At 45.5% G+C, this 16447-nt stretch overlaps 1 protein-coding gene across 1 annotated transcript in view; it reads left to right on the forward strand.

Moving 5' to 3' along the window:
* Nucleotides 1–1388: 1388 nt before the first annotated feature.
* LOC130518502 (dolichyl-diphosphooligosaccharide--protein glycosyltransferase subunit STT3B) overlaps nucleotides 1389–16447 on the forward strand; it is a 41832-nt gene continuing 26773 nt past the window's right edge. Inside the window, exon 1 of the mRNA XM_057021120.1 lies at nucleotides 1389–1920. Within this exon, the coding sequence (XP_056877100.1) occupies nucleotides 1655–1920 (266 nt within the window). The 5' untranslated portion in view covers nucleotides 1389–1654. The remainder of the gene's footprint in view (nucleotides 1921–16447) is intronic.

A 16447-nucleotide genomic window follows, 5' to 3' on the forward strand; every position in this document is an offset into this window, starting at 1 on the left:
TGTATAGATGTTTTCAAACCTCTCATTTATGTAGAACATTCCTTGTTCTCTACCTAACCGCCCTATCAATTTTCATAATCATCCTTTTTCTCTTTTTCATGATCATTCTTTCATCTCTCCCTCCTCTAACGCTGCATTCTCATCTTCCTTTTATCTCCTCCTATCCCTCTAATAGATGTAGCCTCAGCTGAAATATGTACTAAGCTGGATCAAACACCGTCTCAGTCTTTTACACAAACATTTCATTTATGGGTCTTAAATCCGGATCTTTTTGGGGGAAGATTAAATGTAAAAAGTCTAAAATGGAATTGAGGATTTGGTCCAATTTCTGGGATTGTCAAAGATTTTTTTTTGCATACAACGTGCTGTTGAACATGCTGTTCACATTCAACATGCTGTTAAATGTAAAGAGACAATTATGCAATGTATGTAAAAGTTGGTTGTGAAAGTTTTAGAAATATAACACAATATCCTCAAACACACATATAATAATAATGCAGTTCTACAATACTCACCGTGTGTGTAGATATAGTATTGGCAGGAGATTTATTCCATCAACTTCATTTAGCAAATGTTTAAATGTTTAATTTGCTAACACAAATTAGCAAATGTTGAGCGAAAGCTTTCAGAACAAATTTGGATTCTTTATCACATTACAAAGAAAAGAGGGCCTTTGCTTTCTGGGAGAGAATCACATATCAAATAAATGAAAAACACTTTCATCTTGTGACTCAGTTATATGACGTAGTTCAAAATGAATGTGTCCAATCAATCAAAACCGCAGCATTTATTTCAAATGTTCAAAAACAGGTGTCTTCTTCAAATGTAGGCTCCTCGGGGGTTTTGGTGAAAGTTGTTCAGGTATATTCTGATTAAAGAAAATGATAAATGGTGTGTTCCTGCGTTTGCTGGGGGACATGAATTGATGAGACACATCAGTCTTTATTACCACCCAACCAGCATGTTCAGGGCATCCAAGGACAACAGCACAATGCACAAATGTTCAGTATTTACTTAAACACACCTGCAAAACACGCTTTCTGTATTTAAAGTGCCGTTTTATTTATCACTGTCTCAACACACACAAAAAAAAGACTTATTCCATTCAATATGACTAATTGCAAACAGACTAATAAGGTTTTTATTCACAGTGAGCGCCAGAATGACTTAAATTTAAACACGGGCGGAGATAATCCTCATTTCAATCATTTGTAGCCCACTTTATTGAATTTTCATTGGTGGATTAATTTGTCACTTTAACCAGCACTGTTCTCTGACTGGTCAAAACACCTATACGCCCGCCCCCTTAAAGCTGTTGACCTATCAGACGCCGACAGAGCTTCGTAGGCCACGCCTCCGAAATGTAGCCCGCCCCTTTCCACCGGCGTTCAATCGTGTAGCGAGTTGACGGCTGCGAGGCAGGCTCGGTGATCGGGATGTGGCGCACGAGTGATCGTTCCGGGATGTACTGGCTGTTCTCACAAGCTGTGGTGCCCAATTAAAACACTCAGACATCCGCAGAACTCCCACGAGCAGACCGGAGGACGAGAGTGGCTGCAAACTACAGGAGTTTTCGACTGCGCGGAGCGGAGGGAGACGCCGGAGCGTGCCAGAAGGGACGCGCGAGCAAATTCAGCCGACACCGCGCGCAGAAATGGCGGAGCAGCACGCAGCCAGCGACGGCAAGCACAAAGCTTTCAACACTTCCGGAGGCTCGGGGCACGGGAACAGCCGAGCCGGTGCCGGTGCCGCGGGAGGAGGAGGCGGCAAAGGAGGCCTGTCTGGCGGACTGACACAGCCGGCGGGCTGGCAGTCGCTGCTCTCCTTCAGCATCCTCTTTCTGGCCTGCCTGGCAGCATTCAGCTCCAGACTTTTCGCGGTTATCCGGTTCGAGAGCATCATCCACGAGTTTGATCCATGGTAAGCTAGCTGATAAGATAACATAAGCTGATAAGATGAGCGTTGAAACGCCCCACCGAAAATTGCGTTCATTACGCGCAGTCTTGTGCAAAAGTCGCGATTGTGGACGCGATTGTTTGCTTATTCGAGAAGAGAATGTTGGAGTTGGAACCAGGTTGATGTCCAGAAGGTCAGTCACCTAGAGTGGAACTTTAGTCTAAGCTACTTCGGTCAGTTGGAAGACTCGCTCAACTATTAAAGCTTTTATTCTCCAGGAGTAACTGAATAATAGATGCACGGAGGCGCAGGAGGAAGCTCCACCTGCAGCTCCAACTTTGTTTAGCATGCACAGTAGGGACCCCAGCGAGGAGCGCCGAGAGGGAGCTGCACCTTTATGCGAGCTCTGCACCTTTGTGCTTTTACCCCTGTGAAAATAACTCGCTGTCTGCAGGTGAAATGATTACATGCATTTAATGAGCCCTTCAGCGGCCCTCAATACCGTCGATTCGGGGTTTTACAGGTGTGACACAGTCCTGGTGTGTCGTTACCATAACCTCCAAACTAACTAGGTGGCTTATGCCAATGGAACCGACCCGGGCGGTCTGTTGCGATGCCTCAATCACTGCAACTGACATTTCTGATGTTCTGATATTATTTTCAACTTTCCTGAGTCTTCTTTGGTATGTTGGTGTTGACATCCTTCAGAATTCCCTATTTTTAAGGGTGGTTTGGCACCATAAACCAATGCTGAGGTCAAAGTTTGATTTATGAAGGTATTTTCTGAGTTGTTGCTTGAGGGAGTTTATTTGATTTACTTCTTTGTCTCAGACACAAATCTTGTGGCACAGCTTCATATTGACACCTGAATGCACAAATTTAAAGTAAATATACCAGTACTATACCAGCAGTAGATATACCAGTACTATACCAGCAGTAGATATACCAGTACTATACCAGCAGTAGTATATACCAGTACTATACCAGCAGTAGATATACTGTGGAATGATGACACCCTTCTGCAAACGTCTCATTTTAAGTGGGAGCAGCCACCAAATGTATTTAATATGCAGGAAAGTCCTGCTTCTTTAAGGGCAATCATTTAGGATTACAAGGCACAAAAGCTCTAGAAAGCCTCAGATCTTAACGTTTTAACAAAAGAAAAAAAGCAAGGGTTGGGATCGAACACTTGACGCGAGGGATGGCATCCACGTTTTTGGATGTGCTGGCTAACGGTTGGGTGTCATCAAACACCTCAAAGCTTCTCTGGTTGTTGCCTCTGCTGCTTTTTTGCTGCTATGTAAATCGGATCTCTGGGGAAGTGACGTTACCACCTTGGCTTTTGTTGTGTTCTCAAAAAGCTAGCGAGGGTAACGGGGCTCGTCGTGTATGCAGGCATATTCTTGGAGCTCTACCTTGCCTACAGCGGGCGGGGCTCCTTCAGGAGCAGCTGCTGGTGCAGCAGTACATTAGCTGGTGTGCACTAGTGTGGGAACATGGAGACTAAGTCATGATTGATCTTCCTACCAGACTCGGGGCTGAAGCTGTGATCCCTGCTTAAACCCTCGATTGACTGTCCAACTGCTTATGAAATATTCAGCAATAGGATGAGCAGTAAGTGGCTCGTTACGCATGTTAGCATTCTTCTTCCTGCAGAAGGTTGGACTGGTAAACATTGAGATAAATAGCTGTTTCCCTTCCATAACACTTTTATCTGCTGGTTTGTCCTCACCTGGGGACTTGCTACGTATTATTTCCATCGCTGTGAACCCAACCTGCGTGTGATCTCCTGGTCACCAGCAGTAAATCTGCTCCGGTGAACCTTCGGCTGGTGGGGTCGGGAGGTGCCTCACGCTCTCTGACACCTTCGCCTCGCGTGGAGAAGAGCACACGCTGATGGATGTTGCTCCTTTCTGCTTTGCTCTCCGATGTGCTGACCTGCATTAATGTAAGCTGAGATTTCTGTCCAGTTCTTTTTCTATCTCAACAAGAATATCTTATTTAAAATTGCTGCATTTCTGTAGTTTTACTCCACACTGGCTGTTCTGTAAAGATGCTTCTTAGGGTAGAAAGAATATACAATGGCTTTGTAACGGTGTGAGGTGCAACAGTGGGGAGCCGATGCAGTTGTTCTCAGTCCTCCTGCCAGCCGGGTTCATCTCGCCGCCCTGAACGGGTTTGCAAGATTTCCTCGTAACGAAAGGCACTCGTCAGCAGCCCCGAGGCCACAGGAGTCAAACGTGCCTTGATGGGTGGATAATGGACATGAGAAGGTGGTGCAGTGTTGATGAACAGATGACGAACGTCCTCAGGTGCACATCGACAGCAGTATTTGAGTGTGGATGCTCATTTGCACATTTCAGTTTCACAGGCCTTTTTAGCTAGTATCAAATTACTCATGTAATCATGGAGCGCGATCCCTTCTTGCACAGTCTCCAGTTTGGTTGTTGGCATCTTTGCAAATGAGTTTTGCCTTCTTCATTTTAGAGGGTATAAAAGTTTTTAGGAATCGGCACTGGAAGTGTGTATGAGCCCTGCCCCCCACAGAGAGCTGTTTGAATGTCATGATGGGGAAGAAAAGCTGCATGGCTGTCTGAAACCACCTAAGCAAGCGTGTATGGCGAGGCTGCGTCCTTCCCAACGTTTGGAACGTCACTTCACTGTATTTAGATGCTGTGGACAATGTTTGTGCTTCCAAAATGCAAATTCACTAAAAGTCCAGAGAGATTCCGAGTTGCTGTTGGCCTACATTAAAGTGTAACCACGCTGGTTCTCACATGGGAACCTGCTGTCAATGATCCTCGGATCAATAATAAATCCATACATGATCAATAATAGAGGGGGCTGTGTCACTGGGCTACGTCCAACTCTGGCTCCAGCGTTTCTAACCAAAGCTCCAATAATCCCACGGAATGTTGCTGTGATTCTGTGGATACTGCAGAAGATGAGAGGGCAGCTCCGCCCTGCTCCGTCCTGCTCCGTCTGCCTCTGTCTGCCTTCTCATCTCAGCTTTGAAGGATTCCTCCATGCTTTGTTGCTGGTGTGGGGCGAGAGTGGGCCCATGGGAAAAGAGAGGGGATTTGTGCCTCATCGTGCACCCCTCTCCTCTCTCTGACACCAGGCGGCGTGCAGCTTTGTGGGAGGGTGCACCTGCCTTCAGAGAGGAGAGAGAATTGATGGGAGCAGTTGTAGGATTGTGCGGGGCAACGCAAGAGGGAGGAGACGAACGCCTGCCAGGCTTCCGGCTTTAGGAAGGCTTTTGTGTTTCGCTCAGATTCAGTTGTGCTAAACACCGCTTCATCGTCCGGTGGCGTGCTGCGCGTCCATCTATACCTGCTTTGTTTTGATCAGTCAGTAAAGACCTGAGGGATGTTTTTGGCTTTGGCCTCACGTTAAATCGATTATCCTCTAATCACTTTACAACTGCCTCTTCAGTGAAGTTGTTCAAATATATTTAAGGCATTTCATAGTAGTTAAACACGGCTAATGAATGTTTTCTCTATTTAGAAAGGAGCACGGAGTAAATCAGAGTAAACCATGTTTCATTTCTTTGTAAATGTAGCTTTAAATGAACCCAGATTCTTATGGATTTGAGAAAAGATTTGTTCAAATTTAGTTTGCATTTGCAAAGTGCTGCGATATCGACCGGCTGCCTCTCCACATCTGGTTTTGTGGACCTGCTGACCAAGCGGCTGTTAATGATACTGACCCCGCGACTCAGCAGTGTGTTGATCTCAAAACAACCTTCTTGTTGCATTTATTTAGCCCGACTTTCGGGCCACTGGAGCGGGCAGCGTGGGTCGGACGGCCACGCTTCCCTCCGTCTGTCGGGACCTTTGAAGGTTTGGATATTTGCTCACAATATTGCTCAAAACGCTTGAAAGAGTATTTTGCTCTTTGAGCAGCATTCTGGGAGATAACACCCTTGTAAAAGATCCAAATCAATGATTTGCCAAGTACCAATTTTTATGGATTATGTTTGGTTTTATAGATGTATAGATTTAGATATTATGGATTTTGATGCATGTGGATCCAGCCTTTCATCTAAAAGCCAAATGCTGTAATCAACAAATACTACTGCAGCTTCTGAGCCAAGGAACTCATCAGCGGCGCTAATGCTGTGCCAGCTAACGATGTTCTGGAAGCGTCCAAGTCCTCCCGTGTCTGGTGCATCTGTGGAGCCTCAAACAGCATCTGTGGAGCCTCAAACAGCAGCCTTTGCCACCCAGACACACCCTGCGTGTGCTCGTACCCACTCGGTGCAGCAGAGCCTCCGATTCACAGGTTCACAATGTCTCCATCAAAAAGCAGATGTGACGCGTTTGAAAACCAGCACTCGGAGCAAGAGTCAAACTCTAACAAGAAGGAAAAAAACGTTGGTTATTTCCTGGATATTCTGTGTCTTCTTTTTGGCTTTGGTTTCAAAATGGCTGCAAAATCCTCCTTAAATACTGAGTTGAAGAACTGTAAATAAATGCATTCATCGTAATCAAAGAAAAACCTTCCTCGACCATAAAAGGTGTTTGTGACTGTTAGGATTGTTGGAATGAATAAAAAGATTCATCGTCTGTTTAGTCTCAGTGTTGACCCCATCTATGGGTCGTGCATCCGAGGCCGTAAGGCTCCATCTGCTGTGCCAAAGATCTAGACGTTAGATGGAATACCATATTTATTGGACTAATTGGATCCATCCCATATGCAAACGTTGTAGCACAGGTGAAACACCGTGTCCGATGGTGGTCCGATTGTTTCAGATTTCAGATTGTTCTGGTTTTAGCTGCTCTGATTCATTGTTGCTAAAAGGAAGTGGCTCGATGTGGTTGCTCTCTATTCTAGAACAAACGCCTGAGCAGTAGATGGGAGGATCGGGTGGCGCGGCGCCCTCGGCAGAGGAGGAGAAATGACGGACACGTTGAGCAGGACAGAGTGACAGCTGGAAGAGGTTGTCGGTCTGCGCCGGCCAGGAAGCGCCGTCCCATCAGGCACTTGTCATATCGTCTCGATTATCACGTAGAGCAGCTGGCAGGTAGTCTGGCTGCACCTCGCCTGCCATTAACCCCGGTGAGCCCGGCCTGATATGAACACTGCAGTGGAGGCTTGATGGGTTTACCATCATCGTGTGATGGAAACAGTCGGTTGTCATGACGTCACGCTTGTGTTGAGGTAAAGGCTGGGCTCTGTGGTGAGGGCGCACGTTTGGTCTGATTTAGAGCTGCATTAGCACCAATTAAAACTTGCTTTTTGGACTTACGTCTTGAGTCCAGGGCCCAGAGTCCAGGGCCCAGAGTCCAGGGCCCAGAGTCCAGGGCCCAGAGTCCAGGGTCCAGGGTCCAGGGTCCAGGGCCACTGTTTGAACACATGCACCAGAGTTCCACTGACGTTTTGGTGCGCACCGGAGTGACCCTTGGGTTCAACCACACCACACTTGGTCCTAAACCGGGTCCCCCTAATCCTGTCTTTGTGAAAGCACCCTTTCCCTTTCAACCCTTCTACCCTCGAATTACCTCTTTCGATGATTCAGTTGTTGTTTTTGCTGTGATGAATGTTGCCGTTTAGTATCCAGGCGCACACATCTATCATTCTTTTGTTGTAGTTTTGGAGCTTTCTCAACTGTAACGTATTTAAGAGACTCCAGCTAAATCCAGAATGAAAGTATGAAGCCAGTCAATTCCTTTTCATTTCTGGGTGTTTGGTCACAACACAAAAGCAACCAATTGTTCTTCCATCCTGACTGGATTTTTCAGGAAAGCGTTCCCTCAGAATGGCTCTCCCTGGGGTAATCTGGGCTTTTCTGCTGCACTAACCTGCTCGTAGGAGAACTCTGTTTAAGATGAGCTCTGAGAATAACGGGACTCACAGCTTCAGGCGATTCACAGCAGGCGTCAGTGGGTCTGTTTCAGCCTTACGTCAATCCAATGAAGATCTTTCACATTCTGCTGAGAGATTATAGCTTCATCACACATTCAATTCATTGCCTGCAGATAAAAAATAGAATAAATACAGTTGTTTTTTCAAAGGCTGGATTAATGTGTGTTGTCATTGCACTCACGGAAAATGAATTGCTCAGAAGAGCTAGAAAGAGACCAAAGATTCCACCAGGTTCTCTTCTCTGCACAGCTGGATCATCTCTGTCTGTGAAGAAGATGGAGTTTACTCAAATCCACTGACCTTTATGTCACAATAACTTGACTGTCTATCCTGTTTCAGGGCATTAGGACTGAGAGTTAGTAGTACTGAAGCTGAAACCGACCCCTGTGATGGGGGGGGGGTCTGAATGTAAAGTAGATGGTGTAACCAGGCTATCCCATAATACAGTGTCAAAAGTAGTGGACAGCTAATACCCCCTGACCAAACAATACATCCCATCATCCTTTGCAGTTGCAAGCATGAAGCTAGACGTGCTGGACCTCAATAATTAATAGTAATTTCAGTAATTTCACCGGCACTGACGTGGATCTGGTCCGTATTTGTTATTCCCAGTTTAAAGTTCCTGAGTGTCTGAAAGTGGAATTTCAGCTTTGGCTCAGCTCAAGTCACCTGTGTGTGTGTGTGTGTGTGTGTGTGTGTGTGTGTGTGTGTGTGGTGTGTGTGTGTGGTGTGTGTGTGGTGTGTGTGTGGTGTGTGTGGTGTGTGTGTGTGGTGTGTGTGTGTGTGTGGTGTGTGTGTGTTGGTAGTTCAGAGGGCTCGAGTGTGTGATCCCCAGCAAAGCACAGACATCCCCTTTATGGTTGATACATGGTCTGAAGCCTGATCTTGTTTTTTTATTATAGTTCCGAGTCGGGCGTTTGTCTTTCATGTGTTTTGATGGTGAAACTGCCACATTTCGCTTCATCATTCAATTCAATCCAGCCATTTTTCAGAGAGACGACAGAGCCGACTTACTGGGATGTTTTATTTTGGACCTTTCCTTCCAGTCTAGGCGAATCTTCAAAACACGTTCACCCTTGCTCCCTCGTCCCACAGCCATTCTGCCCCCTCCCTCCAGGATCAGGGTTGTTCTTTGGCTCCTGGGGTCACATGTTTAAATGTGGCCAGTCTGCAGACGGCCATGTGGAAAGCCCCCCCGTCTGAAACGACCCGCACGCACGGCTGGCAACGAAGCATCACCCTAAATACTAATGAAGTCTGCATGGATGGATGCTTATATAGATGTAGTTATTGATCCCAAACCTGGATAATTCCAATGCAGCAGCAAGACGTAGTCATCTCGCTCATCGCCGTCGTCCATGTTTATCATTGTCACAGGACTCTCGTTAGCCGTTCCCCAAAGACGTCAAAGTTGCTTTTAACGCGACCTGGCTGCTCGGGCCGCGGTCACAGTCAGAGAAATCAATACTTGTCCGTTGAGACATTTGTGCTTCAGGTCACTTTTGAAAGCAGTGTGGACGTCGCCCTAGTTTGCTGGGTTGGAGGTCCAGTCTTCCAGAACACGGCCATTTTTGTAGTTTCGATGACCAGCAAGTGGTTTGGCAGGATTTGTGCTGAGTCGGCTCCATGCGGTTGCCAAGGAGATGCCAGAATGTTCTCCTGGTTTAAATCCAGGCTCCTTTTTGTAAACTAGTGAATATTCTCCTGTTTATTTTTGGGTGCGTTGAGCTTTAACAGTACTTTTGCTGCTTCAGAATAAAATAAGTTGATGGATGGAAAGTTGATGTAATTTACTTTGGTCGCCCAGGAAATTTCTGCCTGTATAAAAAATGATCAACTCATGATGTTGCATATATTACGTGCATATATTCTTCAGCAGCTGTGGATTCTCAGCACAACATGAATCTCTGGCCTCCCTCCATCCGGGAACAGGCTTCCATTACACCTGGAAAGGAAGACGCATCTTATCTCTTGAATCGTTTACGTCAACCTGTGACCTTTGATCCCGGAGGAGACTGCCTTGGAGCTCCGCCTGCACCTGTCAGATTTAAGAATCTTTGTTTTAAAAAGCTTTGTTGGATTTTAAGATGATGATTTGGCTCAGGACATTAGTGAGGAGAGAGGTTTTAAAGAACAGTCCTGAGCACAGCTGAGGCTTCAGCCTCGATCAGACCCACCTCCTAACCCGGCGAAACAAGTTCTCATTGGCATCACGGTTCACCCAAACCTCTCCATTAGTGATAAATAACAATAAAAGATAATCGTGAGGTTTCTACGCCGGTAGACAAGTATTAAACATGATGTGTTCAACTCTTATTGAAACAGAAAAACAGCTTCCATCTGTGCATTCCAGACTATCCAGGCATGAAATGTGCTCAGAAAGAAACGAGACTAGCTGGTGATATCGGGCTAAATAGATAGTGAGTCACGCTAGGTCACGACTGAACTGGTTAAAAAAAGGATCTTTTCTTCCCCTTTAGGAATCAAACCCATTCCCCTCGTTCAGGCCTGAAGGCAAAGGTGTTGCGTAACCGTTTTTATGAGGCAGAGCTGCAGGTCTGTGGGCCTGGTGACATCTGTCTGCAGCTGCATCAGGCACTTACAGAGGGACCACTCCTCCTCCTGCACCTCCTCGGCTGCTGTTCAATCAGGCAGCTCATCAGGAGTCGTCTCTTTCTTTGGCTGCTTGTCACCATGAGGAGACAAATTTTGTAATTTAAAATGGAATAAAAAGGGCCAGAGGCGACGGAGAGAATGATGTCCAGTATCGAGGGACAATGCTTGGACATTCCTTCATGTCCTTCCCAACATCAGCGACTAAACTGCCGTCTACTTATACAAAGTTAGTTCTGTTCATCTCACTGCAGAACATGTTATCAATTTTCTTTCTCTTCTGTCTTTAGCGACTTCTGTGGTCCACATTGATCCATGACAGGACTTTAAAAAAGAGCCGATCGTTGGGTTTAAAGTAACAAGGACCCGTGTTTTCTTTGGGTTTTAAGTGAAATAGTTTGTGGCAGTGGTGAGGTCACAGCCTTCCCGGAGCATCCGTCACGGGCCTGTTTAACCAGCACTGCTGTTGAGTTGTGGAAAATTGGGTCCAGTCAGGTTTTTGCGACTCTATAAGAGCCGTGCTGGAGACGGCGTAACGTAACTGAACATCTCTGCTGGAGTGCACGAGGAGTGCGGCTGCCACGGTGCTCCTGGCCTAATAATGAGCAGCTCACCTGAACCAAACCTGTGGAGACTCCTGTTGGCACGTGGCCGTGAGAAATGACAAAAGGCTCATTTTCGTTCCTCTGATGAACATCAGCTCCCAAATGGAGCCCCTCACGACAGAACGCCTGCCTGGTCTCGTTTTGAATGCACGGAATTGTGCACGCAATCACAGGTTTAGACGGTGTCGCTTTTCTGTGCTTTGCAAAGCGAAGCTGCCTGTGGTGACGAGCGTTCGCTCGATCGTTAACGAGCATCGCGGCTTATGAAGCATCAAGCGAGCTTCCTTTGGGATTATTCTGTCGTCTGGTCATTGCATCTCCAACCTAAACGCTCTCATCAAAGATCTTTGAGTCTGTTATTTATTTCAGGGCTATCAAATATTTCGATAATTGATCTTCCCGCTCCTTCCACCAAACGTTTCTGCTTCCTCCTTCGTTTGCGTGGGCGACGTCAGGTCATTGCGCTACGTTAAAAGTAGTCCTTGGGAAATACTTAATTACATGCCTAATTAATCAAGGCAGAGAAAATTCCCTGATTAATTATTTGAGCTACTCAGATTTCTTGAAAAAAGTTTCAATCCTAATATATGGTATCTAATTTTTATCTCTAATTTGTGTAGAGATCCGGTCAATGATTTAAAAAAAGAAAAGTAAAAATGTTCATCCGTTTAAAATAAAATAATATTTATTTTAATTGTAGTTATTGCTGAGATAAGCCCCTATCAGCAGAGATGAGTTAGAGCTTAAACGGCTCAGGTGCCCGTTGGCTCGGCTCTGTGCTCCCTGAACTGGGAGCTTCAGCGTTCCTTTCTCACGTTTGTGGTTATTTCCCAGGAAACGCCGCCACTATCCACTCTTTCCTCAGGCAGGTTTGGAGGACGAGAGCCAGAGTTTTAAGGTGAGGATATAGCCAGCCGCCCTCAGCTCACCTGACTGCAGGACTCTCAGTCTGGAGTCCGTCTCTGTGCTTCCATAATCTCCCGATTCCAGTGGTTTCCCAGTCTGCCAGTATCCGATGAGCGCCCAGCCTGTGCTGATTATTAGTGCTGCTGCTTGTTCCTGTCTCGGTTAGTCGATTGATTAGTCATCTGATGTGCCAGCGAAGTTCTTTGTGTCAGTAATTACTCCATTTCTCTGGGATTCTTCCTTCTCTGCCTGGCAATCCCTGTGCTTCCCTCTTTTATGGGATGGCAACAGTGGGTTGGGATAGAAGAAAAGCCTCTCCCAGGTGGACGTCTTGGCTAAATGTGGAATCTGTGTGCCTTTCATCTTTCTTTTGATTTACACACTGCAGATGTAATAAGGCGCGTGGCTCTGGGGACGGTCGCTTTCCTTATAAATTTCATTACTTTTCCAAATGGACTTAAAGGACAAACTCCAGTTGCTTTTAAACCATTTTTGTTTCAAAGGCGTTTCTGTTCTAAATCAAGCGCCGGTTGTTCAGGAAGCAGAAATCATGGCGGGATGGACGGTATTCCGAGGAAACGCCAATCTCCAGGGATCCGATCAAAGCAGTCGGCATTAGGGCAATAATGAAATCGTTTAAAGGCGGTTCGGACCATTTTGAGGGATGTTTTCAGTCCCAAACTGTTTTGACAGGATGTCATGAAACCGTGCTGCTTTGATTCACGGTCTTTGGTTTAATCCCTGAAATATTTATGGGCTTGTTTCCCTCACTGGATCGTGATGATCAGACCTGATGATCAGGTTTCCCAGCGTAAGCGTGCTCCCAGCAGAATAAACTCTGATGTGGAGCCCTCCTGGTTACCTGCCTGGCTCGGTTCTCCGTTCTTTCCCGTAATGACCACTTGTTACCAAGCCAGCATGAGTAAGGGGACCCTGCATTCCTGCCCGTGTGAGGTGGCACCGCTGTTGATGAGTGGTGCTGTCAGTGATGGGTTCTGTGCTCAGGAGCGTCTCGTTAGAGACCCTTCGCTCCCTTTATTACCACGCCCTGCTGTTGTCAGAGAACATTCATTTATCCTTAACTCTTTAACCTTTTAACCCTTAAAACCCTTTAACTCCTTAACCCCTAACCCCTTAACTCCTTAACCCCTAACCCCTTAACTCCTTAACCCACCCTTTTCTTCTCTCTGGTTTTCTTTTCCTTATGTTTCACTGTGAACATCTGGTTCCAGGCACCATTTTAGTTGCTCTTATGGATTATGTATGATTGGGGATTGACTGCTGTAGTTACACATCATCACTCTGTGATGTTCATTCCCCCTTTCAACACATCTGGAAGAATTATTTGAACAAATGTATTTGATTTTATACTGATATAAGAGCAGCGTGTCCATGGTAACACAGGCAGAACTAAGGATGCACAAAGTCAGTGGGTTTCATTTTTAACCATTATATATTTAAATAAAATGGTGATGTTTTTTTTTTTATTGCATTGCCACACGTATAAGATAGAGATGCACTGATTTACAGTTGAATTTGCAACACCAGCAAAAACAAGATGTGCTGTTTTCCTCAACCTGCACATTTGGAGATGAAAACTTCTCCAGAATGTCTGCTGCCTTCCCAGCACGTCGGAAAGAGCATCATTCCATTTATTTCTTTTTTACAATTAGCACTTGTATCACCTGTTGACTGTTGACGTCCGTCTGGACTCGTGCACGCTCACATCGACTGACCGTGATCGTTCCAAACGAAGTGCCTGTTTTGGCAGACGAGCGCTGTAATTCCAGCCTCTCTTTATTCCCATCTTTGCCTTCTCTTGTCTGGCTGCGTGTGAACTGGACTGACATCGCACTTCCACAAAATGCATTTCACTTCCTGGGTCATTGAGCGCACACACACACACACACACACACACACTCACACACACACGCGCGCCCCACTGTTAAATGCAATGATAAAGGTGTGAGATGATAAGGCTCATCTTGTAAGGTGATACAAGCGTTCTGGCCTGTCAGCACTATGACGACGTTGGCAGGGCTCCAGCGAGCCGTTGTGACCTTTTCCTGCAGCTCCTGGATAAGATGCTGCAGTGTGCCTTAAACCTGCGGTGCTTTCTTTTTTTGTTGTAATCCTACCTGAAAATCCCATTGGTTGATGACTCAATTCGACAATCTGCGGATTACACGAGGCTGTAATCCTATTGAAGCGTTTGTGATACAGTGAGGAGCAGATTTGCATGTGCCGCTGCAGGTAGGTCTGGGAAGATGACGCGATACGTTGAGGTGTGTTTCTGATCTTGCAATTACAATTTTCAATTTGTGTCATAGGTTTGGATAATAGATTTAAAGCGTTTTGAATGGGATGTTGAACAGTCGTTTTGTTCAATCATTCCACTCCTGATGGGAACGTGCAGCTTTGCCTGGCTGATACTCATTGATTTATTTCTTCTGGAACTGATGTGTTGAGCCTGGACTTCTGTCTTCACATTGTGTCCTTCACCCGCCCACAGATTGATCAAGACTCTCCGTTAGAGTCGCCCCCCTTTGTGTGAGTGTCCAGGCTAAATGTACGACACGTGGAGGCCTTTATTCCTGCCTGCAGCAGCTGTGGGTGATGTGGTGATTGAAGCCGCACTTGTTTCTTTACAGGTTACAGAACAATGGTCGTTTTTAAAGTGATTCTCAGTTAATCTCAAGTTAAATAAGTGTTTCTACACAGGAACTTTGCAATGGAATGAGAGATTAATGAGAACATGTGTTTCCACCCGAGGTGACGCACCTTGGTCTTGACAGGCACAGATGAATCTGACGTGTTTTTCTGGGTTGTTTGAGCACCGCTGAGGAGCTCCAACCCACTCACCATCGTCACACTCCTAAACCATGAAGTTCCTGGATGAGTCGTCAGATGTGTCTAGTTGTGTGACCTGTGTTGTGTTGGTCCCATAGCAGGAGCCATTTTAACGCCACTCATGCGCAGTCTGAACAGAACTGGAGCTAATTAGTCTTGTCAGTGATTGTTGAAGTGTTGAGATGTCTAAAATACAGCAGGGACGAGCCGACGATGATGACAAGGGTGAAGGAGGCTTTACTGAACAGCCTTACCATTAAAATTAAAAATGACTGAATGAGAAGCAATGAATTATCCCTCCAGGTAATTTTTGCAATTATTAATGCCATGATGCATTATTAAGGACTAACTCATGTGTAGATCAACGTTAATTTTGCATTTGACGGACAGAGTAACAGGAGAAAGCCAGACGAACCCCTGGGCCACTTCATGGGTTCGTTTAGAGGGAAAACAATGGGCATATTTCTGAATTGTAATTAATTATGAATGAATTAATCAACAGCTATGATTATGGAGGTTAAATCTTGGGTTTTTATTGCACTTGCACCAGTATTAGGAGTTATAATGGTGTTTTACAGCCTGGTAGTGCAGCCTATTGCCAGCCATGCGTTAAACGTTAATGTGAATTACGTTATTCTCTCTATTAAAGTGACCCGAGCAGGAAAAAGCTCTGTCACCTTTCATTAATGCCCAGGAAACTGGGAGTCTCCGTACAGTCTAAAGCAAAAGCATCATCGACTCCGTCACCGTCTCGTATAAATCTGGGTTTCCACAGTTGAACATTCTGCTCGGCTGCTCTTCATGACTAATATATTTGTTATCAAAGAGAATTAAAGTCGGTAGATCTTTTTAATGCCAGTGCTGACTGCAGTATTTCAGACATGCTATCGGCTTCACTACACAATGACAACACAACAAACATCACAATGGGGAGGTTTTAGGACCCACAATGACCCCCAGAACAATCACAGCTTAATATCATTGGAGAACAGTTGCTTAGCTCTTCCTCGTCCATATTTTGGTCTTCAATCTTACTGGAAACTCATTTTAATCAAAATGGCCGTTACAATTAGCAGTGGTCACTCACATCAAGCTGAAAAGTAACAAATGACGTTTATTGGAGGCAGTTACACTGCTGTTAGGGTTAGCTTTGCAGGTCACTCCACTCCACATTAATCTTAATGTTACAATCATTGCAATAAGTGGAATAAATAATTCAGAGCTCAGCTACTGTGCAAAGAACCTGCATCTTTTTTGATTTCAATAACTGTCATCTAAGAGCTAAACACTTGTGTTGGGCATGATGGGACTGGCTGAATAATGAGGAACAGTGGGTTCAGGTGTGATGTGGAGGCAGCCCTGATTAATGACACACTCGCTCACACACACGTTCATCGATAATCACAAACAGTTCTGCAAACCCCAAATCCAACTCTGTTTCTAACTTTCTAGTCTGCTGACACGAGCTGCACCTTTTGCCCTTTGGCTAATCTCTCCATCTAAAAAAAGGAGGACCTGGAATAGATTCTATCCCAAACAAAAGCATATCTGCCTTGTTTTTCTCTGAATGCGGGGTTTGAGAGGAGATCCAGGCCTTCCAACGTGGCATAGGGCCATCCACTTTAATGAGCATGCAATGAGAAGGTTCCTCTCACAATGTACTGAACACTTGCTTGCTGCTCTTTGCCAGCAGTTTTCTCCACCGTGTC

Source organism: Takifugu flavidus, chromosome 21 (genome assembly GCF_003711565.1).
Source record: "Takifugu flavidus isolate HTHZ2018 chromosome 21, ASM371156v2, whole genome shotgun sequence".
In the NCBI taxonomy this organism is placed as follows: domain Eukaryota; kingdom Metazoa; phylum Chordata; class Actinopteri; order Tetraodontiformes; family Tetraodontidae; genus Takifugu; species Takifugu flavidus.